The sequence below is a fragment of the Hippichthys cyanospilos genome, chromosome 7 (genome assembly GCF_059441005.1).
Source record: "Hippichthys cyanospilos isolate Australia breed blue-spotted pipefish chromosome 7, RoL_Hcya_1.0, whole genome shotgun sequence".
In the NCBI taxonomy this organism is placed as follows: Eukaryota; Metazoa; Chordata; class Actinopteri; order Syngnathiformes; family Syngnathidae; genus Hippichthys; species Hippichthys cyanospilos.
Genome location: NC_142375.1, coordinates 5,473,020 through 5,498,356, shown reverse-complemented (window position 1 = coordinate 5,498,356; position 25,337 = coordinate 5,473,020). Strand labels below are relative to the sequence as shown.

General features: G+C 39.5%; 2 protein-coding genes across 4 annotated transcripts in view; both read left to right on the top strand.

The window, feature by feature from the left end:
• Positions 1–3,145, top strand: part of LOC148420772 (regulating synaptic membrane exocytosis protein 1-like) — a 72,829-nt gene extending 69,684 nt beyond the window's left edge. For both annotated transcript variants that reach the window (XM_088418811.1, XM_088418810.1), the window contains one exon: positions 275–3,145. In XM_088418811.1, the coding sequence (XP_088274937.1) occupies positions 275–493 (219 nt within the window). In that variant the 3' untranslated portion in view covers positions 494–3,145. The remainder of the gene's footprint in view (positions 1–274) is intronic.
• Positions 3,146–6,423: 3,278 nt separating this feature from the next.
• The window catches only part of LOC148420771 (potassium voltage-gated channel subfamily KQT member 5-like), an 84,536-nt gene continuing 65,622 nt past the window's right edge, over positions 6,424–25,337 (top strand). For both annotated transcript variants that reach the window (XM_088420566.1, XM_088420565.1), the window contains exon 1: positions 6,424–6,954. In XM_088420566.1, coding sequence (XP_088276692.1) covers positions 6,623–6,954 — 332 coding nt within the window. In that variant the 5' untranslated portion in view covers positions 6,424–6,622. The remainder of the gene's footprint in view (positions 6,955–25,337) is intronic.

The window sequence follows — 25,337 nt, the reverse complement described above, 5'->3', positions numbered from 1 at the left end:
CCTAACTATGTTCCCATGTTAAAGAGGAAGTTAAGTCAAAAAAAAATATATACTGTATTATATGTTCTGTGCACTTGCATTAAATACGACATTCTTGTGGAATATGAAATCAGCAGCAAAATCTTTTTTTATCCATCTCATCCATGAAAATGATATCATAGTTGCTCGGGGCTCCGGTAGCGACCAATCAAGTCTCATCTTAAGTTACATGAAAAAACTCAAGCGACACATGTATTTTAGGTGAGTGAACAAATGATTTTAATGCCTCCTTCAGGTGATTGTATGGGGTGACTACGGTCGCATGGACCACAAAAGCTTCATGGGAGTGGCACAAATTCTCCTGGAGGAACTGGACCTATCAAGCACAGTAATCGGTTGGTACAAGTTGTTCCCGCCTTCTTCTTTGGTGGATCCCACGCTGGCTTCCCTCACCCGACGAGCTTCTCAGTCATCGCTCGACAGCTCCTCCGGGCCACCCGGGGTCCGATCCTAGTGGGGCGACGGCTCGACGCCGCTCCGCGACTAACTAACTCATGACATGCGCCGTAAGAAGGGATAGAAAACCCAAGCAGGCGTGTCGAGCAACAACAATCAGAAATCACATCACGACAAGAAAGCTTTGTTGAGATCTGACAATCACTCCTATCGTGGTTCATTTCGTCCGTCCTGGGAAGGGCCGATTTTCAGTGTTCCGTAACAATTTCGAGAAACGTCTCAGTTTTACTTTGCGCGCGCTGAAGACTGGGGGCTGCCTACAGAAAACAGGCGGTAGCTTTCGAGTTGAGCCGACACGGGGCGAATGCCGTGTGATGAACGAAGCGGGGTGGCTTTTAGCTGAATGAAGAATTGTACGTAAGCGTTGGAATGTATCAACTCGAGACAGAGGTGACCTCCCGCCACACCTGCAGGTAGCGAATGTACTGGCGTACCTATCTGCAGGGGACTCCTCTAGAACCCCAGCAGACTGCCAGCACCTCTGTCCAACGAGCAGGGTGCTTCCACATGGGTATTTAGTCTGGAAGCACAGGGCCTTCTTCTGGTGCCTACACCCTGAAGCCGCATTTCTGGTCCCTCTCTGTGTCGGAAAGATCCTCTTTTCAAAATGTTTACCATGGCTGCTTGAAAGCCATTCTGTCTGTGTGTTTGCTCTCTTGTCTCTTTATTTTTCCTCTGTTACACTCGCATAAAATGATTTTTACAGTGTGTTGAAAATGCTCATGATATGTTGTCGGTCTGGTGTGTGCATGGAGAGAAAAAAAATGCGATAAAAAAGGAGGTGAAACTATTTATTGTCTGCAAGTGTTGTGGCAGGGATGGGGGACCGGGAATTAAAACACATCCTAGATTTTTAACCAGGAGATTAAATTAAGTTGTCCTTGTATAGATGTTTCTTAGGCCTCTGAGGAGGATGACCAACAATTTAACAGTTGTGTTATTATTCACTCATGCAATGCCAGGGATGTACTTTCACGTTTTCGTTTAAGACTCCAGTCAATCCCACATACCTAAGTATTAAATCGATACTTAAGTATTAAATTGATACGTAAGTAACTTGAGTATTAAATTGATATTTAAGTATCTAGCATTAAATGTCAGAACTGTTGAAAAACAAAAATACTGTATTTTCTGCACTATAAGGCGCACTGGATTAGAAGACGCACCTTCAATGAATGGCCTATTTTAAAACTGTTTTCATATATAAGGCACACCGCATTGTCAGGCGCATAGATTAGGAGCTGGGGTTGCATTATGCATCCACTAGATGGAGTTGCGCTTAAGGGAATGTCAACAAAACAATCAGATAAGTCAGCCAAACTTTTCAGTCATAAATTAAGTATATTTTTTTGTACTTTCCACAAATCATCTGATTCAAATCATTTAAAGACATATTAGAACAATGCCAAGACCAATCAAGAAGGCAAAAGATTATCATTATGATTCAAGTAAATATTCAACTACAACAAAAACATTAAAATGTATTATTTTGGCGATTTAAGAATATTTCATAAAAATTTATAAAATTCCACACAAAATCGTTTTGTGCTTTGTCCCCATGTGAATTAAGTCAAAATTTGAGCATTCATAGCGTATCAAAATTTCAAAACGGTGTTATAAAAATTGTAACAGTAAAAAATACATTTATTACTGAAATGCGGAGGTAAAAATTGAAGAATTTACATGTCAATCAAGTTATTTCATTTCTTCGTCCCCCAAAAATGAACAACTGCGTTTTATGCGCACTGTCAGCTTTTGAAATAGTTGAAGACGTTTAGGTGTGCCTTGGAGTGCAAAAAATGTGTTACATCCCTGGCATTGAATGAGTTAGTGTGTCACAGAAGTACATCATCACTCAAATTCCAGGAAAAAAAGATATCTTTGTTTACCAAAGGAAGAGATAGATATTGATCAAAAATATCTTCAGCCAAGCATGATTAAATGAGCTATTGAAACTTTATGTTCTTTTGGAGCATAAGCACAAGCACGATGGCTTGATCTTTTTTTTCAACCAAAACTTTAAACCTTTAAAAGATGAAAGCGGTTTTGAAAACAGCAAAAACAGACTTCCGCTGGTTCTGTTCGTTTTTATGTAGTCATTAGAAATCAGAAAAGAGATTTTGCTCACACTTTTTATTGTGCAACACTTCATCTGAAAGTAACCAGGACAAAAACGTCAATTCTCATTTTCCAGTTAGTCCACCACTCACCTTGTAAAAAGGGAGTCTGTAGGATCTCTTCAGAGCTGCATGCTGATTATTTATTTATTTTTTTGTAAAGGAATCAGCTACACAAAAAATACTGAACTAGATGTGTTTTGTTTTTTTCACTTACTGTAGGGCCGCTTGTATGTTGCATGCAGTTGTACAGTTTGCTCGTAATTGAATATTAAAGAGGTAAAAACCACGAAACGGAAGCCATCGCCATCACACAAACGCATTAGAATCAAAGTGCAGTCCATGCCATGTCCCTCAGTCAGGTGCTGAACGTCTCTCAAAGCGAATCGGAAGATTATGTTGACGTTGTTCCTCATACCCTTGAACAGATGTACTGTAGTCCTGAGCAAGACCTCACAACGCCTCCTGCTGTTAATTCCACATCATTGTATACCTCCAAGGAGCTGGTGTATCAATAAACGGGGCAAATGCAATTCAGATTCAGAAATGGAAATTCTGTTTCAGCATAATGTGGTCAGATAGGATAGTACACAGGAAGTGAGAAAGCAAATACAGAGCCAGTGATACACTGTAAATATTTACCACCTTTCCGCCCTGGGGCCAAGTCATTTATTGAGTATTTCTTAATCCGCTGTTCGGGACCATGCAGTGGCACAACTCAAGGTACTAGACTTGGATTCGCACAGTGGTTAAACCACGAAGACGAACAAGTCTGTAAAAGATGTCTCAATGAACGTTTAAATTTTCAAACCAATGTATGAATCCCGATCGAGTCCTTTTTTTTTCGTTGTCAGTATTAAGAGGAAAACATTGTTTACAACGTATGTGTTCCACAAAGAAAAATTGAAGAAAAAAATAAGTCAGGCATTGATTGCAACATTTCTTGTTTGTATAACAGATGTGGCTCAGATGATGTGTATGTTTTATATTTCAAAAAGTTAATTTCTATGATTTACAAATAAAAAGAATGTGTGGAAGAAAACGCTTGTTCATTTCGCCTTTCATCCATTCTCCGCAGTCCTGTGAGGATGCCAATGTCGTCAAAAAAAAACATAAACATTTAAATAGGAAATTCAGTTTTGAGTTCAATGATGCAAGTGCATGGGCTCTAATTAAATAATTTATTGTTATAGTACAAATACTGTAAATGAATAAAGATCGAGCCTTGTTTTATTAGAGGTGTATCTTTAAAGGAAATGATTTATAAAAATCTTGTGTTGGTGACTGACTAGTAATGGAATCAGCATTTCAGCATTCATGTAATCATTGTCATCATTCAGTATTCTGATCAGCGGTGCAACGGGAATTTATCATTCGATTTTTTATTCGGTGCGTTGATTTCTCCATTACATAATAATAATAATAATAATAATAATAATAATAATAATAATAGCACATGGGGGTATTTATTTTGTTTGTTTGGATTGTCGATCATTTATACAAACAAACAATCTAAAGTGCCGAAATGGCAAACTCTTTTTGATAATGTAATGTTAGTGGTTGAACAAACAAGGTGTTTTTTCGAGTTTCCCAAAAGTGGTGGATTTTGTGTTCTTTATTTTTCATTTGTAGTGCTTTGTTATTTTGTCAACGCAGTCCTTAAAGTGTGACATTTTCTTGGTCAAATATAGTTGATTCATTATCGCAATATACCGGACTATTTTATCAGTATCGGCCGTGTCACGTTTCCGCCTCCTCCTGGCAAGTATGTACAGTACTCATGTTATCCATCAAGCTGTTTTAAGTTTGTTTTACCACAAAAAGTGGAGAAAAAAAAAAAAACATTTGGGTGCAGTTTTTATTGAAATTATTTTTTTTTTCCTTCTGAGCATACAGATTCTCTTAAAATTGAGAAAAAACCATGGATGACTTCCCATTTAATAATCAAACTATAATTTTAAAAAAAAGTTAATAATTGATTCACACTAAAAGTAGATATGGGTTTTTTTTTCAGGAAGACACTGAGCTACTTTCAACAAAACGTGTTACATATTCTTCCATATGATGATTTTTGAGAGGGAGCATCGTAAAAAATGACTGAAAACATATTGAATGCGGCTTTGTTTTTATTCTTGTCAAAAAAGTAAAGAGACACCAAAATTAAGCGTCAATTTTATATTTGAGGCGGTTCGAAGTGGCCTTTGAGACTCTTCAGACGCATTCGTGGAGTGTGATGCGGCTTCCAAGAGATGGCGCTGTTAGAACTCAAACGCACCGTGTCTTGACTGTACAAAACATGCTCTCAAAACTACACAGATTAGAATCGCGATAGGAACCTTGTCAGATGTCATTAATATCTGTCTTTAGTTTGATGTTGGATACACATCGTTCAAATACAACACCATTCATTTCATGTCCTTATGATTATCTGTTGAACAATTTGGGGAGGGAAAAAAAAGCCACGTACAACCCTGACCGCACGTGCATCCATGTGAGGGGAAGTCAGACAGCTGTGGAAGACCGAGACGTTTCATCCGTTTAAAGAAAAAATACTTTCACTTCACAATCGCTAAAACACCCCACCCATTTTCATTGAACTTCTCGTTTAAATGTCGGATAATTGTGCTTTTAACCCTATCATTTTAGTAGGACTATTTGTATGGATAACTTTGTCTTGAGTCAAACATTTATAATTGCCTATTTATGGTCAAATTGCTTCTTCTAATGTTGTGAACCAAAAAGGGTAGTACTTTAAAATGATGTGTTTCTGACTGCCTGCACATTGACCCCATTCTGTTTTAACAGAAAAATATGTCTATAGGGCGATTATTTCAACAAACATTTACTGACACTATTTTGGTATAAAAACATAACGACCACTGCTGATTCCTTCTAATGTTTGAGCTGTATAATGCTACTATATAGCCTCCAACACATGTTTTTTTAAGGGTCATTAGTGCGAATAACCACATGAAAAAGTCGGTTATTTTGTTTGTATGTTTTTATTTATTTTCAGTTCTTCTCATTGACCAACCTTCCATCAATTCATCCCTCCATCAATTTTCTAGTTCGCTCATCCTCCTAAGGCTCGCAGGCTTGCTGGTGCCTATCCCAGCCAATTGCAGGACACACAGAGACAGACAACCATTCACGCATCCAATTATATCCAAGGACAATTTCGTATGTCCAATACATCTCCAATGCATGTTTTTGGAGTGTGGGAGGAAACTGAGCTCGGGGAGAGCATGCAAACTCCACACAACTGAGGTGGACGCGCTAACCACTACACCACCGAGCCACCCATTGACCAACCTATTAAACATAAATAAAAAAAATAAAATGTCAGGAAATTGTCTAAATATTACGGTGAAAATGCATGTAGGGTTCAGAAACGTGAAGTTAATAGAAGGGATTAAAAAGCATGCAATCATATACTACAATGGAATGAAATTAATGAACGTTTCGAGATGTTTTTCACTCAAACTTAACCTCATACCATCATCCATGATGGTTTATGCAGATGTTCAGAAAGTCTTCCTCGGTGGTTACTTTTCCAGGCAAGCAAGTGGAAATTTCATTAAGACCTATGATACCTGATATTGCAAGGGGAAAAAGTAAAAGGAAAAACCTCATGTAATCTGGAGCTTTTGAAGGAAAAAAAAAACACGAGAAGCACGTTTGATGCAAGCACGCGCTGGCTCGCATATGCATTTAAACATAAACATTTTTTTCCGCTTAGTTAGAAGATTAAAGTCGGGTGTAGACGCGCAGCTGTTGCTCACAAAACAGCAGTTGAGAGCGCAACAATCACGCAAAGGCGCCTCGCTGCTTCCCGCAGCCAAGTGGCTTCTTTTCTTCACTTTGCTCAAGGGACGCGCGTCAGCTGTGAGAGGAGGGCGCTCGGAGCGTGACGGCAAACGCGGGCTGCTCGCCCTATCGCCAGTCGCAAAGTCTCCATCGGCGGACACCGTCCAACCTTGGCGCATTCGGAAGCCCGCTTCGGTGATGCCATGCCACGGAAACACAACGCAGATGAAGGCGCCACCGGGCTCTGGATGAGGACCTCGCCGGCCCCCCGCCGCGCCGAAGGCTACGGCGTGAAAGATGCGGAATCCGGGCGCAAGGTGATGAACAGCGCCGGGGACGGTTTGCTGTCGGCCCCCAACGCCGCTTGCGACAGCCTTCGGGGGAAGCGAGGAGCCCGGCTCAGCTTGCTCGGCAAGCCGCTCATCTACAGCGCGCAAAGCGGCCGCAGGAATGTGCGCTACCGGCGACTCCAAAACTACCTGTACAACGTGCTGGAGAGACCGAGAGCCTGGGCCTTTATCTACCACGCCTTTGTGTAAGTTTCTCTTCTTTTTTGGGGGCGCACCTGTTGATGCTGCTTCTGCAACTCTCGCCATCCTCGCCGCTGCCTTTCCCCCCCTCCTGTTTATTTTTCTTTCCAACAAGTCGCAGGTTGCGTGCTTTGCAGAGGGCACTTGATAAATAAAACGGCAAACGATTTTTAAGCCGCAAACAAGGGGTGAACTGGAGTCGCGCGTGCATGGCGCAAGAATCTCACTGTTCGAGTGCGTGAATGAGCGAAACTGATGGTTGAAGCAGCATGACTGTTAAGAGGAAGGAAGTTGACACGCGGTGGCTGAAGCAGCCTTGCGCATGTGTGTGCTTCGTGAGATTTTGTGTGCAAGACGTGAGCGCCGGAAAAGACTGTTCTGCTTGATTACGCATAATGGTTGAAGGAGCCAACCAAATTTGGTTGGCGTTGATGCAGCCTTAGCGATTATTGTGCTCTTGCTGTGCCGTTGCCTGTTCGCAAACATGTTTGAAACATTCAACTTGGTGGAAATGACTTGTTTAAGGCATTATGGAAGTGCATTGGTGCATGAGAAATAACGACATAGGCTATTGGTACTGTTGGTCTTTTCCTGGAGAGTTTTTTTTTTACTGACCACTTAATGCTCTATATTTTTGCAAAAGATACATCTTTACTGCTTGATACTCTCTTAAATATATATATTTATATATATATATATATATATATATATATATATATATATATATATATATATATATATATATATATATATATATATATATATATATATATATATATATATATATACATTCCAAATCTCTTTTGTGAGGAAAAAAAACCTGCTAACAACTATTCAATGCAGCAGATTTCACAGACGGGAATCAGCAGATATAATGTTATGCATTGCATGAAATACAACGCTTCCCTGCAGCAAAAGAGAACATTTCCTGCAACCTTTAGTTCCTGGATTGAAGCCTTTTGTCAACTACAAGTAACAAGTACAATGCAAAATAAGAACTTTGCATTATGGGAGTCAGCCTTAGCCAATCAACAAAGTCACTGAAAAGCTTGCAAATGACATAAGTTGTCCACTGGCGCTAGCCAGTGTTTTTGGGGTTCCAACACAATTTGTTTTTTATTGCACCCTGTTGCCATTGAGTCGCCATTGAAAGGATTCATTCAAACAATGGGTGAAAATGCACAATAAATCATTGGGTTTCCAATATGTCCAAAATTGACAATATTTACAATTTTTAATGGCAGTAACTGTGCCTGACATGGGCTAAATTTGACATCTGCAGGGTGTACATGTTGACCTTCACAAAGGACAGCATGTTGAAAGTTGACATGTTTTGAAAATCTATGCAATATTTTAGCCTGCTGTTTTGTTTTTTTTTTATATGCGTTTCCTTTGATGTTACACATCATAAAAGCCTAAAAGCCCGAGTTGGGTCAAAGTTTACCCCAGGGGTTAAACAAAAACCTAACATTGTCAAACAGATGTAAGAGCAATCAAATCAGCCATGCTGCAATAGATTTACAGAAGCAATAAATCACCATCTGCATAGCCTCAAAACATTTTTTTGTGATACTGTATTTGCTTCAAGAATGTTTGGTGCTTTTTGTCTAATATTTTCTGATCGCCAAACTAAAGCATTCAAAATTCCCTGCAACAAAACCACAGTACATCATAGTCATCATTACAGTACTGATTAGATAATTCAAATGTTTGTTCAGGTAAAACCACAAAAAGTGATTGCATACCTTCTTAAACCACTGACTCAAACCAAATCGAAGCATTCAACTTTAAAATCAAACTGAGAATTTTATGCAAGTTGTGTTTGACCACCCGTGTCGCTATTTGAACAGGGTCTGCAGAGCCAGGCAAACCGAACCATCTATTACGCATCCTGCTGTGTTCTTATCACACAAAGCCTGTAAAAACACACACACACACACACACACACACACACACAGACAAACACCAACTGAAGCCGGTTTACATCCATGGATCGGAGTCAGTAAAGACGACCCTCCTCACGCTGTATATTTACGAGGCATCGCACCATAAAGCGCTTGTCAAAAGTGTGGACAAGCTCGCCGAAGGTGGCCATTAGGTCAGCGACGGGCCAATTTGCCCACGGATTTCCTATCTTTGGTATCCCTTTCAGGCATAATTTTAGACTTTCTGCCTCTAAATGATCATTTTGCCTGGCACATCTTCAGGGACACACCCTTGCTATGCCAGAATGCCCCATCATCAACATGTGCCATTTGTGCAAATAAAGCCCTGTAAGTACCCTGAGATTGAGTGACAAATACATAGTCCTCCCTTTCAGCTGAGAAAGACCATCTAACCCCTCAACTTAATAAATTCCATCCATCCATCCATCCATCCATCCATCCATCCATTTTCTTAGCCACTTGTCCTCACCTTGGTCAAATTACCCGAAGGATCACCAATTTCAGTATGTCAAGCCTCACACACGCTTTCGTTTGTCTTGTGAAGAACAGCTCATGTTATCGGGCCTGTCTCATTCAAGCGAGGCAGCCACCAACCCGCCTCCGATCCCGCTGAGCCAATCGTGATTCCAGCATTTGTTACCATGATGACCGGGCGCGAAGCCCGAGCTTTGCCAGGAGAGAGGCTTTGCTCGGCAGGCTGGCTCTTGTCATTTCGCTGGCGATTGTTCACCGCACACGGCCGCTTAGTTGTACTTGCCGAAGCGCAGCCCAGTTTGGAAAGAAGTGAAGACAATTGAAGCATATACATACAGCACTGCGGACGCGAGTGTGTGGCGTATGCACTCATCGCTCCCAAAATAAAATGTGATCAATAAATTAAACGATGAACAAATAAATAAATAAATGAACAAATGTTCTTTTTTTTAAATGTCTCTAAGTTGTATTAATGCAGGGGTATTTAAACTCAAATCTCAAGAGTTTCAAAGAAAGGTTCAAATGAATTAAACATCAGTTTATTGCGGTCCGTTGGGCCACATGCTATCATATTAAAAAATAAAAAAAAGCGAAATCCTCTTGATATACTGTAATAGGATATGTAATATTTTGACATCAATAAAAATAAATGGTTAAGTATGAAAAAACAAGATCCCCGTCATGAATTTAAAATGACTATATCTCAGTGTTGTCTAGCTTCATATTTTTAGCCCTCTCCAGGCAGGCGTTGCAAATTTGTAACAATAATATGAGAGTCCCCTAGGCATTCCACATTAATATAGTTTGGGGCTTTTTTTTTTTTTAGAAGTTTGAAGAAAAAAACAAACTTAATTCGAGCCTGAAAGGGTTCCTATCCAGCTTTTTTAGTAAAAGATAAATTTAATTATTCTGACAGCAATTGCAAATTGGATTCGACAAATATTTTTTTACCTACTCGAACTTCGGCGCAATATTCGCTACAGTATATACAGTAACGTCTGAAAATGACATTTTCAAAACATGAAAAGCCGCTCCTCTAATAATATATATTCCACTAATATATATATATATATATATATATATATATATATATATATATATATATATATATATATATATATATTTATATATATTTATTTGTCCATCTACGGTGTTATCCTCACCTCTGGTTATGAGCTGTGGGTCGCAACCAAACAAACAAGATACCAGACCCAGGTGGGTGAAACAAGTTTCCTCTACAGGTTGTACGGGCGCGACCTTAAAAATAGGGTGAAAGCTCAGGCATCTGGGAGGGAGTCGAAGTAGAGTGGCTCCTCCGCATTGCCAGATGAGGTGGCCTGATTTTGCCATCCCTGGATACCATGCATTTTTCTTGGGAATTCAGGAGGAGATCTGAGAACCAGGAAAACCCATGCAGACAGGGAGAGATCATGCGAACTCCACACAGGAAGACCGGAGCCCGTAGCGAAGCCATGACCTCTGCACTCTGAGGTGCACGTGCTAAGCAGTCCGGGCCCCAAGACTTTTAAATATCCAAAAAGATCAGAAATAACATGATGAGCCTGTCTGTGATGAGTTGCCTGGATACAGTTTCAAATGACATTTAATGCATTGTACTTTTAACGCATTCTCACACACACACACACACATACGCACACCTACACACGCACACGCACACGCACACACACACACTATGGGTTGAAGTCTCTACTGTATACAGCATGAGTCAGAGTGCACATTCGGCTTTGTCGGAAACTTATAAAACGCAACCTTACTTATTTGCCTATCCATTTTCCTGAACTGGTATTTCGCACATGAAAATATGAATTCCTTATGTGTGACAGTAGCAGAACTGAGCCTCTCTTTGTGCTGAGTTGAGTTGTGACTTGGGACCCGGCCTGCCCACAATCCCACTCATACAGGAACACTTGTACAAATGCACAGTAGTGCCATTCATCACACCTCTGGATTAACAAATTCTTATCCTTGCAAATATGTTCTGGGGCAAAAAAGTGTGAGACGGAAACAAATAAAGTGCTCTTTCACCTTCAGGGGTTGCCAGGCTGAACAATTAGGGTGCAGGGAGGGGCAATTTAAATTTGCTGCTCTCAAATTTGAAGTGCGTTTTATTTATTAAAGACGTTTACAGGGTCTAGATCATTGTATTTTAAGCCTCCCATTAAATATATGAGTATAAATGATGGAATCTTACCTTTGCTGCATTGGTAAATCAGTTTCTCAAGAAATTTAGCTAAATACTACTTTTTGACCCTTTAACCCTTGTGCGGTATTTTGTTCAATACTTTGATCTCTACATCACAAGCATTTCATATCAAAAGGGAAAAAATTGAAAAATGACACTAAAGAGGGGGTGCCTCGGTGGCGCAGTGAATAGCACGTCCGCCTCACAGTTCAAAGGTCCCGGTTCAAATCCACCTGGCTCCGGCCTTCCTGTGCGGAGTTTGCATGTTCTCCCCAAGCCCGCGTGGGTTCTCTTCAGGCACTACGGCTTCCTCCCACTCCCCAAAAACATGCATGGCAGGACATACTAGATTGTCCTTAGGTGTGATCGGGCGCGTGATTGGTCGTTTGTCTCTGTGTGCCCTGAACCAGTTCAGGGTGTCCCCCGCCGACTGCCCGAAGCCAGCTGAGATAGGCGCCTGCAACCCCTGTGGGGATAAGCGGCTATAGAAAATGAATGGATGGACACTAAAGAGCTGAAATTTCACCCAGATTGTGCAACATCAACTTTGTATGACATCCCTTGGCTAAAATACTACAAGAACGGAGTGGAATAAAACAAAATACTGCACATGGGTGAAGGGTAGACTCAAAAGACTGTCTTGGAGGGGGGTCGGGTGACTTAATTTACTCAGTTTATTTATTTATTTAATTTACTGATACCAGTAATTATATGTTTTCTACATAGTTCTCTACACACTACCTTCAGGGTGGAACAATATATATTGGATTTTGAGTTTCTTTAATCATGCCTTCACACGTTACATCCACACATTAATCCCTTTTTAACGTCTGGAATTTTGACCCCACTTGGGCTTTTAGATGTTTTTTATGGGTGGTATCAGAAGGAAAAGCACACACAAACACACGCACACACACACCAAAAAAAAAAAAAAAAAGTCAACTTTCAATAGGCTGCCATGTCAAATTTAACCCATGTCTGGCTCATTTACTACCATTAAAAAATTGTGGACATATAGAAAATATAGAACATATAGAAAACCCAATGTTTTATTGTGCATTTCCCCTGATTTTTGAATGAATCCTTTCAATGGCAACTCACGAACAGGGTGCAGTAGAATTCTTTTGTGTTGGGACACCAAAAACCACATTGCATTACAATGCATTTGCAAGCTTTTTGATGACTTCGTTGAGTGGCTCAGCCTGGCCTCCTACAATGCAAAGTTCTAACTATGTGTTGTGGGACTTGTAGTTGACAAAAGGCTTCGATCCAAGAACTAAATGTTGCAGGAAAGCTTTGATTTTATTTATTGTATCTGCATATTCCCATGTGCAAAATCTGCATCAATGAATGGCTGTTAACTTTTTTCTCACAAAATGAAAATTATTATACCTTTCAAATCACTGATATGACACGCCCACTACTCTTATTTCTACTATTCTTTTGCTCTTCTTTTTCTCTTAAATGTAATTTTTAACGTATAATGGAAAAAAAGACCTGTGAATCAGACTTGCTTGAAAACTGTCATATATTGTCCATGAGCAGTATCGCCATGGTCATTAACACATTCTACATGTAGTACAACATGTATTGCATTTAATATTTCCAACTTTCCAACAGCATCCATCTTATTCATACCTAAACCTCAGATGTCTCTCTCAACTTGAATGGCTGAATTCATACAGTCTTCTTTTTGCTTGAGTCAGAATAGTTATGCAGCGGTGCACTTTTTTGGTTGTGCAGATCCCTCCCATTAACTTAAGTGGATTATTTAAACTGCTTAATGGAAAGTGCGCACTCTCAGAGGACACGGGTGAATCCTTTGAATTACAGTAGATGTGTATCTGCAGAGGAAGAGCTAGAGTAAGTTCCCTTGTTTTTCACAGTTAACGGTGTCCGAAAACCCACCGTGTTTCATGAAATCCGCAAAGTAGGATCCCCCGCCCACCCTCCTTCCACCCCCCCAAATACTTTACATATTTGAGACAAGGATTTTCACGTAATTACTTAAATCTTTAATGATTTAACTTCATAAAGTAACTGCATTGTTATCCCTTCCCGTTTCCATCCCTTGGCCAAAGTCGGGGAACACCGAAGGCTGGAGTTGCCCTTGGAGTAATTCCTCTCAAATGTTGCCCTAGAGTGGATATCTGACCAAACAGGAAAACAGGGAATCAGAAGTTACACTCAAAATTTCAGTTTATTACAACAGCATTTGTGATATCTTGCCAAAGCTCTATTTTGTCCTCACCATACTCCTTCGGTCGCGTGTTATCACTCGCATGTGAGATTCACTCGGAGATAGCTATGGGAGATACTGCGGTCAACAGTCAACAGCTTGGACCTTCACAACAGGTCTCCCCACAGTATAGGTTTTTTTGTTGAATGAAAAAACAAAAAGCAAGAAGTAGTAAGGGAACTTTGTATTGTGCAATGACGACACTAGCTGTAAGATGCTCTATCTTCCTTACAATAAGCTGCAAAGAAAACAAATGACTGAGCGTACTTCTGATAGATCTCCATTTTTATGGCCTTGCTCCACTCCCTTCTTTTGAAATGTTGTCATTGAATAAAAATAAAATATATAATGACATTAATTTGCTGTTCAGGTGAGTCTCCTGCCACACAAATGAAAAATGAGAGTGCTGAGTTACCAAGGCAACTGATGCAGCCTTCCCAGGCTTATTCAAAACAGGAATCTGTGTCTTTAATGTTTCAATCAAACAAAACACAAATGTCTATGCACATTTACACATCATCCTGATTTTACCGCTGTCGTTGCCATGGCCAGAAGTTTGTCAGGAGTCATCAAGGCCGTTTTGGACCACAACATGCATTCTATATTTAGGCATGCAGGATGTAGCTTTGTTGCCTATGTGACCTTGAGGGAACACATTTATTTAAGGCAGAACACCCTAGCCCACAGGTGTCAAACTCAGGGCCCGGGGACCAGATCCGGCCCGCCACATCAATTTATGTGGCCCGCGAAATTCTGGGCAAACTTCAAATTTCTGGTTAAAATACTAAATTTGCAAGTTGTCCTCAAAATTTAAAATTTCGGGGTAACTATAACAAGCATTTTTTGTTCCCAATATGTCTTTTGAACAGTTTTTACCGAGCTCTTATTTCAAAACTAGTTAGAAGTGTGACAAACACACCTAAAATTGATTTGATTTCACAATTATACAGGCCCTCTGACAAAAATTATAACTACAATGCGGCCCCCGATAAATATGAGTTAGACACCCCTGCCCTAGCCTCATTGGTCCCATAAGATGTCCAAGGTACACTAGGTCCTCGGTCTGGTAACTTAATTTTGGCATAATACTTTTTCCGCCTGGTGTCCGGAGCATTTGAGACATACTGTATTAACATTGACTGTGATCTTTAGAACGATTTGGAATATCAAATCACACACACTAGTTAAACCCAAAATTTAGAAGTCCCTAATGTAAAATTGTTCTCTGATTCCTGCTTCATTTTTGTTAATTTCTACTAGTATATGAATTCTATGCAATTAATGAAATGCCATACATATGGTAAGGTTTGTCCATATTTGTGTCTTTGTTTTTTTACTGTAAATATCAAAGCTGGATGAAATATTCATACAATAATTATTCAAATTTATATCAACATCAGTCAAAATTAAAGCATAAGAGCAACACTCAGTAACTTTCCGTTTCTGTTGATTATAGCGGCGCCATACAGCCAAAGTGGTAATGTTTTGCCTGAACAAGACTTGAGTTCCCGTCGGCCAGCATCATGAAATCCTGTCAATGCAGTGGCCTGCAGTTGGACCGCTTAACATTTCTGTTTCCAGTGGTTGTGTAAAGGATGAATGAAGGAGAAAATAAATGAATGGATGGATCGAGCTTTATTTGACAAGGACAATGCAGTCAGATGTAGTTAACCCTAAGCTAACTCTTTTTGTTTCTGATTTGTAGCTTCTGTCAGGACTTGTAGACGTTCAAATTTACCGCAATCTTTGTAACCAATGGAGAAAGGGGGGAGTGACGTTAGGTTTTTTTTTACCATCCTTCTGCAAAGTTGCTTAGTGTCAGTAAACGTGATAGAGACCCCCTACCCCATGACAAATGTACCATTTAACTAGCTGTAAATGGAAATTAATCAGAAGAGTTGTGAACATATTTTATGTGAGCTGAAAAGTGTCCCAGTGTTTCTTTAAGTTATTTTTAGTGAGTACCATAAATGCAAAGGGTTATTACACATTGGTATTGTTAGAGGCCTTCATTTCACAAACTTTGTTCTTTTATTTTAACTTTTACACATTGTTACAATCTATTTTGTCGGGATTCTAAAATCTTGCAATGTATATGATGGTTGAAGTAAAGCTCACCTTGACCTTGGGGGAAAGACACGGACATGGCAGAATACTGACCAAAGTCATCGTATCTTCAGACGGCTTCTAATAGGCTGCAGTCAAAACATCCACAGTGTAGTATTACCCCAGGACAGACAATCCTGGTTCAGAAATAGCTTCACCATCCCTTTCTAGAGTGACGTGGGCTACACAGTTGTCACAAATAATGTGAGTGGCACTTTGTACAAGGGCATGCGCCATCCACATTTACAGCCAAGTCAAGCGTACTTCCTGGAGATTGTTCCTTGAGGGATAGCGCTGACTGGGTGTACATCACGGAGACTGCACAAGGCCACGCCACTGGTCCGTGCGTTTGGTACAAGCCTGTTAATACTGCATTCAGTGTACTGTAGTGGGTGGAAGGCCAGAGGCCCTCTGACCTTCCCGTCTTACCCACAGGGCCAGGGCTGCAGCTGGAGAGTCAGCATGTCCCTGGTACTGATATGCTGCGCAATGTTTCTCCACCCTGAGAAGAGAAACGGAGAAAATAGAAAACTATTGCTTTGACATCATGGTTGAGCAAAATCTGTGTAAACGGAAAGAAATCAGAGCTGAGGCATGTCATTGTCATCTCGCAAGGATGTTTGACTCTAATTTGATTTGCATGTACAACTATGATGAGTTTGAAAAAAGCGTGGACCTTCAGCATTATCCAACAATCCCAAACATATCTCTTTGAGAGGAAAAAAAAGAAGTGACGCCAAACCTTCAGAGGAGTGTTAATTCAAGCGTTAGATGGGTATTGTGCTGAGTTCAACACAACTTCCTTCTCACTGTCTTTCACCCAATTAAAGATCTCTATGAAGGTGCTGTAAGTAAAACAGAACTGAGTCAAACGGTTGCTCAGGTAACAACCCCTATAAGCGAACATTTTCTGAGTTTGGTCATGTGACATTCAGAAACTGGAATTTGTATTAGTCCACTAACATTCATCAGAAAATTGTTTTTATACCAGTGAGCCAGTATTTTTTTTTATTTATTTATTTTTTGGGCGGTATGGTGAAGGGTACTAAGGGCCACTACAGTGCGGTCACGTGTTGCAGAACACCTACAGATCAATTATTGCAGTGGTATCCAATCTTTTTATCACCATGGACCGGTCAACGCTTGAAATTTTTACTGCGGATCTCAAAATGTACAAAATTTTACGCGAATTACATTATGTCAATTATAAAGTTGAATTACAAAAGCTATTAATTTCAAGGGAAATACCTGACACAAACAAAAATGTGAATGAGCTAAACGCAAAAAGAGCTGCGCTATATAACATGATGAAGATAAGAACTAATATTAGCTAGCATGTTATGCACAGTCACAAGTTGTTGGCTCAAACAACAAACACATTTTGGCCATATTATCATCAACATTCTTACAAAGAAAGTACAATTTACAGACAGTCTTGGGCCAGATTTCACAGAGACAAAACAAAGTGTGCATCACTGACTGCTTTCAAAACCACACCATCGTTCTCACTACAAAATGTAATATCAACCGCGGCCAGAGGCGGCACCAAAACAAAATGATCAAGCCAAACAAAACACAAATGAATGAATTGTTAAACTAAATTAGTTTCAAAACATTATTTCAGGTGCGGCTCACAAGGCCCGGTACCAGTTGATCCGTGGACTGGTGGTTGGGGACCACTGATTTATTGTACCAGAATTGTGGCACAGAGAAGCATTTGCGTTCTTATTAATTTTTTTAAGTTAAAGTCCGAAAGAGGGAAGAATTTCCAGGATTTTGGAGAAATTCGGCGGTAAATTAGGATAATCATCTCTTGATCATGTCAATAAACTTCAGTGCATCTATTTTGCCCCCCCCCCCCCCCCCCCACACACACACACACACACACACACATAAGGAATGAAATGACTTTTCCAGTCTCAGACTCAAGATTTATTCAATTATTTCTTACTGTTTCCACAATCATTGGTAACATGGCTCATTGGTCGAGTACTTGTCTCCCAAATGAGAGGCTGTGAGTTCAATCCCTCATCATTCAAAGTGTCCATGAGCACATCAGACATGAAACTAAGCTCCTTTCATGGCCACGCCAGACCCCAGACCTCAATTAAAGAGGAGAGGACTTGGGTCATTATATGATTTAGAGAAAAAGAGTTTTACAAAGTACTGCATAATATCAGAGGTGTTAAAAGTTGTGGAACATGATTTGATATAAAATAATTATTGCTTACTGTGGATTTTTCCACAGAGACACGTCAATTGATGGTTAGACTTTTCCACAGTTTTTTTGTGGTCCACTATTACTAAAAAAGAAACAATGTATTAGAAGCTAAAGAAAGCCGTTGCAGCAATGGTGCCAATAACTATTGTGGACAGTATAAATGTAATTTTTGTCAGGAAAGTGAGAGTGAATATGAAGCGGTTTTGAAAAGCGCTTCAGGCAACTCTCACCTCACGGAAGGGAGAGGCCTCACACAGTCTCTCTATGTGGGAACATAAAAAGCTCAGTGAGGAAACCTCTGTGAAGAGCAACCATAAACAGAAAACACTATGTGCTTCGTCTGCAATTCTACGTGTTGCCAAGCCTTGAGCTATTTGGTTATACGTACAGTTACATTATTTAGTAGATGATCACAGCTTTTGCAACAACAGACAATATGTGTACGTGTGTGTGATTGCATGTCCTTGGTTATTGACAAGGTAGGTTTTTTTTTTGTATTTGTGCTGACCTCTTGGACTTTTTTTGAGGGTCAAGACTTGCTTTTTGAGTTGAATTGGATTTTGGTTGAGGTTAGGATCAGGGTTATTCTTTTGTAATAGTATGGTTAGGGTTAGGGACTAGGAAATACATAATGCGCAGAGGTGGGCGGGTCGTAAGCACTGACAGACTGTCAGTCCATCGCCGATGGACGGCCAATTTGCCGACGGACCAACGAATGCTAAAAATGAGGTGAAATAGAAATGTCGAAATAGCAATTTTCTTCCGTCGTTATAATCGGAATAGACATTACGTCAGACGTCCATCATAAGTCCATCACCCCTTTTTGGTTAATGTAAATGTTTCAAATGTACTCACTGAGTTGCAAGATCGTCTGCAATATTGCTGCATTTTTTTATAGTATAAACTGCACTTGGCCTGCAGTCAATGTGACAATAGTCACTTTACAGCACCATCAAGCAGTGGAGAAACATGTTTAGTTGAGTGAATAAACTGGTTTGATTCTATTCACTACTAGTCATTTGCCATTATAACACAGGTGACTTAACCAGAGATTTATTTGTAGTTGCTCCCTTTTTTATTCCTGGTTTCAAAAACCAAAACTAATACTGTATACAATCTTGCCGACCAAAAGTTAAAAGTAAAGTTTAGAATGAATTGTTATTTTTTTGTGTTCTTTATGTTTAACATATAGGAATTGCTTGCTGATAAGAGCATTCTGGGATGCGCTTCCACTACAGGCAGTCAATGAGTCTGCATTCAAACTTGCATTGTTTCTGTTATTGGCTCTTGACCAGGAAATGCAAGAGAGAAGGTTTTTTTGTTTTATCAAAAAAAAAAAAAAAAACATCACGTTTGTAGTCCTGGAGGACGCAAGCACTGTTGCAAGTGACAAGTTTACTCCTGTACAAGCACATTTTTCAAAATAAATAAATATTCAACGTCAAAAAAATAAAAATATGGTCATTCCTCATTCAGTTAAAATGTGTTATTTAGTGATTACTTTTTTATATTATTTTTTACCAAGCAATAAAAAAATATTCTTCTTGGGTAACAATCAGGTGTTAGGACCCGCCCATGAAACTTTGATGATCGTGGGTGACAGAAAAACTAAATGCATGAAAGGCCACAACAGTGCGTCATTAATAAAAAGTGCCATAAATTAAATAAATGTTTCATTAATTAATTAAAGGTGCCATTAATTAAATCAAAATAATTAATTAAATGTTTTATTTAATTAATGAATCATTTATTAAATTAACGTCACTTTTAATTAATTAATGAAACATTGTATGATTTAATGACAATTATTCAATTATCGAACGGTACATTTATTTATTGAATTTTGGCATTTTCAGTCCTCCATACCATTCCACGAAAATACGTGTCAACACACTCCTCTGACTCCAGCGCAACTGGTGCGAGTGTGTGTATCTGTGTGCGGCGGGGGCGTATTGTCACACACAGGCGTACAATTGAGGGTTGAAGGCGCTCTCCAAAGGTGGTCTCCAAGTGCATGCTTTGCACAAGCCAACCTTGCTTCTGCACACATAGATCTCCTAGCACTACATTATAAACACTTTGTGTTTGCTCATCTCCTGCACAGACTCCAGCGAGCCTTTCCACACTGTACCGCCGCTGCGCAGAATTTAGAGGGAATGAGGAGAGACGCTTTCATTGGCTGGGAATCAAGTCAGCTGTGTTTACTTCCACAACGCTGTAAAGGCTAATTGTGCCTGTCGATGAAAATATCAAAAGAAAGCAAACTCCAGCCATACGCAAAGTTAGACTGCATTTTGCATTTCAGGATAGGTGATCTTTTACAACGCTCCTTTTGATTTCCTTGGTTGAATCCAGAAGGCATGTGTATAATACTGTATGTACTAGAAATGCTGTATGTCAAGGGAACTCCGCTAACACTAAAACGCTTCGATATGAATGGCTTCAACCATTGTTTCGCTTTGTTAGCACATTGATGTAGCCGACTTGTCAGAACATATCAGGGGCAAGTTACTTGTAGAGGTCACTGCAGGCCTCTGTCATCCAAACAGAGTATTACCAGAGAAATGGGGGTCATGAAATGGAGGTAAGAATTGCTGGTTCACAAATGCTGACACAAGTGGTTTAGTGGATGCCTCCACTTTATGCAAGGCTAACTTACTTTGAGCGTGTATGCAGCTTTTTTCAGCAATTTCTTACCAGGGTGGCATGACATCCTATTCAAATAGCTATGAAAGATTACATGTAACAATGCAAAACTATCCGATAATATAGCACTGTGTAACCCAAAATAAAAAAATATATAATTTTAGACATATACTTTTCCAAAATGTATCATATCTATGTATTAAGTACGATTACAATGTGAAAAAATTTATAAAAAATGTACAAATTGCATGTCACACGTCACAGTAATCTCTTGTTTTCTCGAGTTTAAAGGGGACCGGAACCCCCCACCCCTCCAACCTCTCGGAATTAGTGAAAGCAGTGTCATATATGAAGGTACCTGATTTTTTTTGTGAAAGTATTTATGCTTTACATATTTAAACTGTAATCTATTCTTGCCCTGGAGTTGTATCTACTCCTTCCCTCATTGATTGATGGTCACAACGAGAGCCAATCACATGTCTTGTAGGAGTTGTCTGTCTCCTTCATGAAACTCACAGACACAGGTAGACGCCAAGGAACAGTTGAAAAGAGCAGCGCTGCACGAGAGCATAGTAATTCTCTTACTACTTTTGCAATATATTGGAATTTCAAGTGTAAACTCTGATTGTTATCATGTTTGGTCAGCGAATAAGACTTCTGGGCGCCACTAATATAACTGTGGCTCTCCGGGAGATTTTAGATAGAAGGATCGGAACGGGAAGGGAAAAAAGTACAGTTACTGCATAAGGTTTAATCTATTGCCTCGATTTCTTCTGTAATAAAATGGAGATTTAAGTGTCGACTGATTGTTATCATGTTTGGTCAACTAGAGGCATCCCTCTAACTAGACATCTGTGACCGTGGCTCTCCATGAGACAACAGTCAAAGGGATGGGAACGGGAAGGGACAACAGTACAGTTACTGTATAAGATTTAATAATTTAAGTTTTAAGAAAATGTGTGTACTGCAGTAGTTTGACGTCTACGGAGAGCCCGTGGCAAGTGCATTTAGTTAACTTCTCTGTCTGGTATGTAGTGAACTTTCACAGTGTATCTCTCCGCAATATAGCTTCCACAATGCACTAAGATTAGACACAAAGTAGCGAGGGATCACTGTATTTAGGCTCGTGGAACAAAAGAACTTCCAGACACACCTAGTTTTATCTGGAATTATTTGCATGTATGGCCGGCGACCAGGAGTTTTTTTTTTTTTTCGGCATGGTATCGCTATCAGTGTTAGCATCGAGGTATTTTAAGCAGCCACGTCTAGCATCCAAGTCAGAATAATGGTATCGTGATAACTATGCATTGATTCATTTTCGTTAGCCCTCTTCCTCATGAAGGGTATGACTGAGTTGGACTTTTGCAGCCTGAACAAGAATGTGCATACTCAGTGTGCTGACGAAACTACTAGACCATATCATATACCACTAGACCATATTATACAGAATATACAGTCCTTTATAGTGTTTTATTAATTCTCATTCTAGAGTTTTTCCATGAAACAAATTGTAAGATACAACTAAAATATGCAATGTTATTAATCTTGTAATGTTGCTCAATTGCAGAAATGGCAGCAGTTGCAGTTGACACCAGCGCGCTCATGAACACTAAACATCAGCTTCTCTCGTTGCACTGCAATACTGACTCGAGCTCTCTTATAGGTGCCTTGCTCACTGTATTGTACTGGCTCCCAGTTCCCCCCCATGTTTCGCGTGAACATGCAAGTGAGGCCACAAGTCTTGCCCAATAACATGCGGCTTAAAACAAAATAGAGAAACAAAATAACAAATTTGCTCCAAATCAAAAGCCTGCTCATGTAATTCACTTTAACCCTTTCACTTTCGTTGGGACAACGTGTCCCAGAGTGTTTTAAAAAAATGGCAGTGGGTATACATTTTCGACAGATTCTAGTGACTTTTAGCAACTTTTCCATACACAACAAGCCAGTGCAGGGCCCACCGTCAACAAAGTAGCTTACGTTGTACAATTTCTCCTCATTTAGCTATCTACTGTAATACTGCGGAAATGTATTCATAATATGTGCTATATATGTGCATTACTATGGATTACACTGATGACTATGTATTGTAGGTGTTTGGTGATCATTTTCACTTCCCTGGCACATTATTATTATTATTATTATTATTATTATTATTATTATTATTATTATATACTGATGGGATAAGAAAGCCCCAGGGCCTGTAACCTAATCTATGGAAGTAGGAATTTGTTGAATTATTTTCCAAGTATCCTAAACTTTTAATCAATTAATATATGTCATTTTTTATTTTTCTCAGAAAAAAAGGTAGTGAAAGGGTTAAAGCATGGTCTCAAAATACTGCTTATTCTGTTCAGGACATGTGGTGTTTTTTTTTTTTTTAAAAAGGAATCCGGGCAAGTCACTGCTATGAAAGATGTGCCTAAGAAGGAATGTGTGTGATTGTGTGTGTGTGGCTGTATGTGTGGCTGTGTGAGATGAAGGATGTTCCAGTTCTTATGGTGTGTTTCTGACCAGCTGGTCTGTCTTTTTCAATCAGCATCTCAAGGACCACAACAAAGGATGAGGCCACAATGTTTATTATGATGAGGACAGACAGAGCTACAATTGTTTGTTAACAATAGCTTTAATCTAACACGACAATGACAATGTAATAATAGATGAATTGCGTGATTTTTTTTTTTTTTATAAGGGTTCTACCATTGTAGAAGCAGTCTTCTGACATGCAACATTTAAGAGGAAGGAACGACTAAACAATACTGATGTGACGTTCGCAAACAAATCAAGTCCTTTGAACGGCTCCTCACCGTGGACGATGGGACTCGAGTCTTTGGAAGAAGACGTTGTCAACAACAGAGCTAGGTACTGGTGACTGTTTTGCCCAGCTCTGTTATTGACCAGTCTTTTCATTGAGTCTTTTCAGGGAGTGAAAATGACATCATGTTTTTTTAATGAATTCATTCATCCTGAAATTGGCTGCCAACCAGTTGAAGGTACTCCTCTCCTACTGCCCACTGGGATAGGCAACAGCAAGCCAGCGAGCCCAGTGAGGATATGCGGCTATAGAAAATGGATGGATAATTTCTTTATTTTTGAGTGCATTTATTTGCAAATCTTGTGTCCTGGTCACTTGGCAAATTGTAACTTCACAAAATGAGCTTGACCCGATAACATGTAGGGCTGTGTTAGGTGAGGGGGATCCAGGACTCTTGATTTTAGGGCTCAAGCTGAGATAGAACACTCAACAGCTGCTTGTTGAAATAACAGAATGAAATGACAACACCACATGGCTCATATTACCCACTTGGGTTTTTAATAGGTAGGCTAGCTTGACTGCTGTGAGAAAAGATTAGTTTTGGGGCACAGTAGCCTGATCACATATCATAGATGGAAGCGCTTAAAACAATAAGTTGAGGGAAGAATATATCATCTTGCAGGTTCAGCACAAAAGCAAGAAGGAAAAGTCATGTTGAGATATCTTAACATTGCATCCAGTTAAACTTTTGGCAAAAAGTCCCGATCAATTATGCGGGTTACAAATGGTCACGTTACTTAATTCCAGAGTGCTTCATTCCACATGTCGCTGGTAAGGATTTTGGAAAAAAGATTTTAATGAGAGATTTATATTTTATTGAGGCTAAGGATGTGAAGAAAAAGCAGCAGAATTATTACTCTTGTCAGTTTGCGGCGAAATGGAAAACCAACTAACTTCAAGCCTGCAATATTTTCCAAATATAGATTTTCACAGATGTTTATATTTTCATCTAATCTTAAATATGTTAGCTTTTTCATGTGGCGCCATCTTACAAAATGTATTTATTACACTGCAAATATACAATACTGGCATAGGGAGAGCCTCCTTGTTTTGTTCAATGCATACAAGCTAACTGAGGTTCCTTTCATAATAAAAGCAGTTTTAAAGAATGCATTCAATTAATTTGATAATCTTGGGTTACTATGACACATTTCAACATTTATTTTGAGATATCTTCAAGGAAATGCAGTTACTAATAAAGGTCTGTGGCTTAGTAAACTTGATTTTTCTTTCCACAATTTATATATAGTTTCTTCTTGTCTGCACTGACCAAAAATTGTAGTTTATAGCATAATGAATGTTAACCATCTCATGACTGAATTCATCTTTTTTTGAGCTGCTCCACCTCAGCCTTGGCTTCTGTCTTCCAAATCATGAATAGGACTATATAATGACTTTTTGAACAGACCGCGTTGGCTATGCATGTATTAAGCACCCCGGGTAGAAAGAATGATAAAAGTCCCGCCTGCTCTGCTTTGTCCTCTCTCTTAGCACCTGGATAAACATGAATGCATAGGAAGTAGATTTCCCGCCAACCATCTGCTTCTGCTACACCCCGAAAGACTTCTCACTTCTTGCTTCATTTTCTTGATTTACCTACTTGTGGATTTTATCTCCTGAACCACAGGCAAAAACATGTCCTTATTACACATTTCAGTCTCACTTTAGAAAATTCTGGAGTCAGGGAGCCCTTTTTAGAGAGCAAATTTCCCAAGGACTCCCATGGCTAATGATTGCA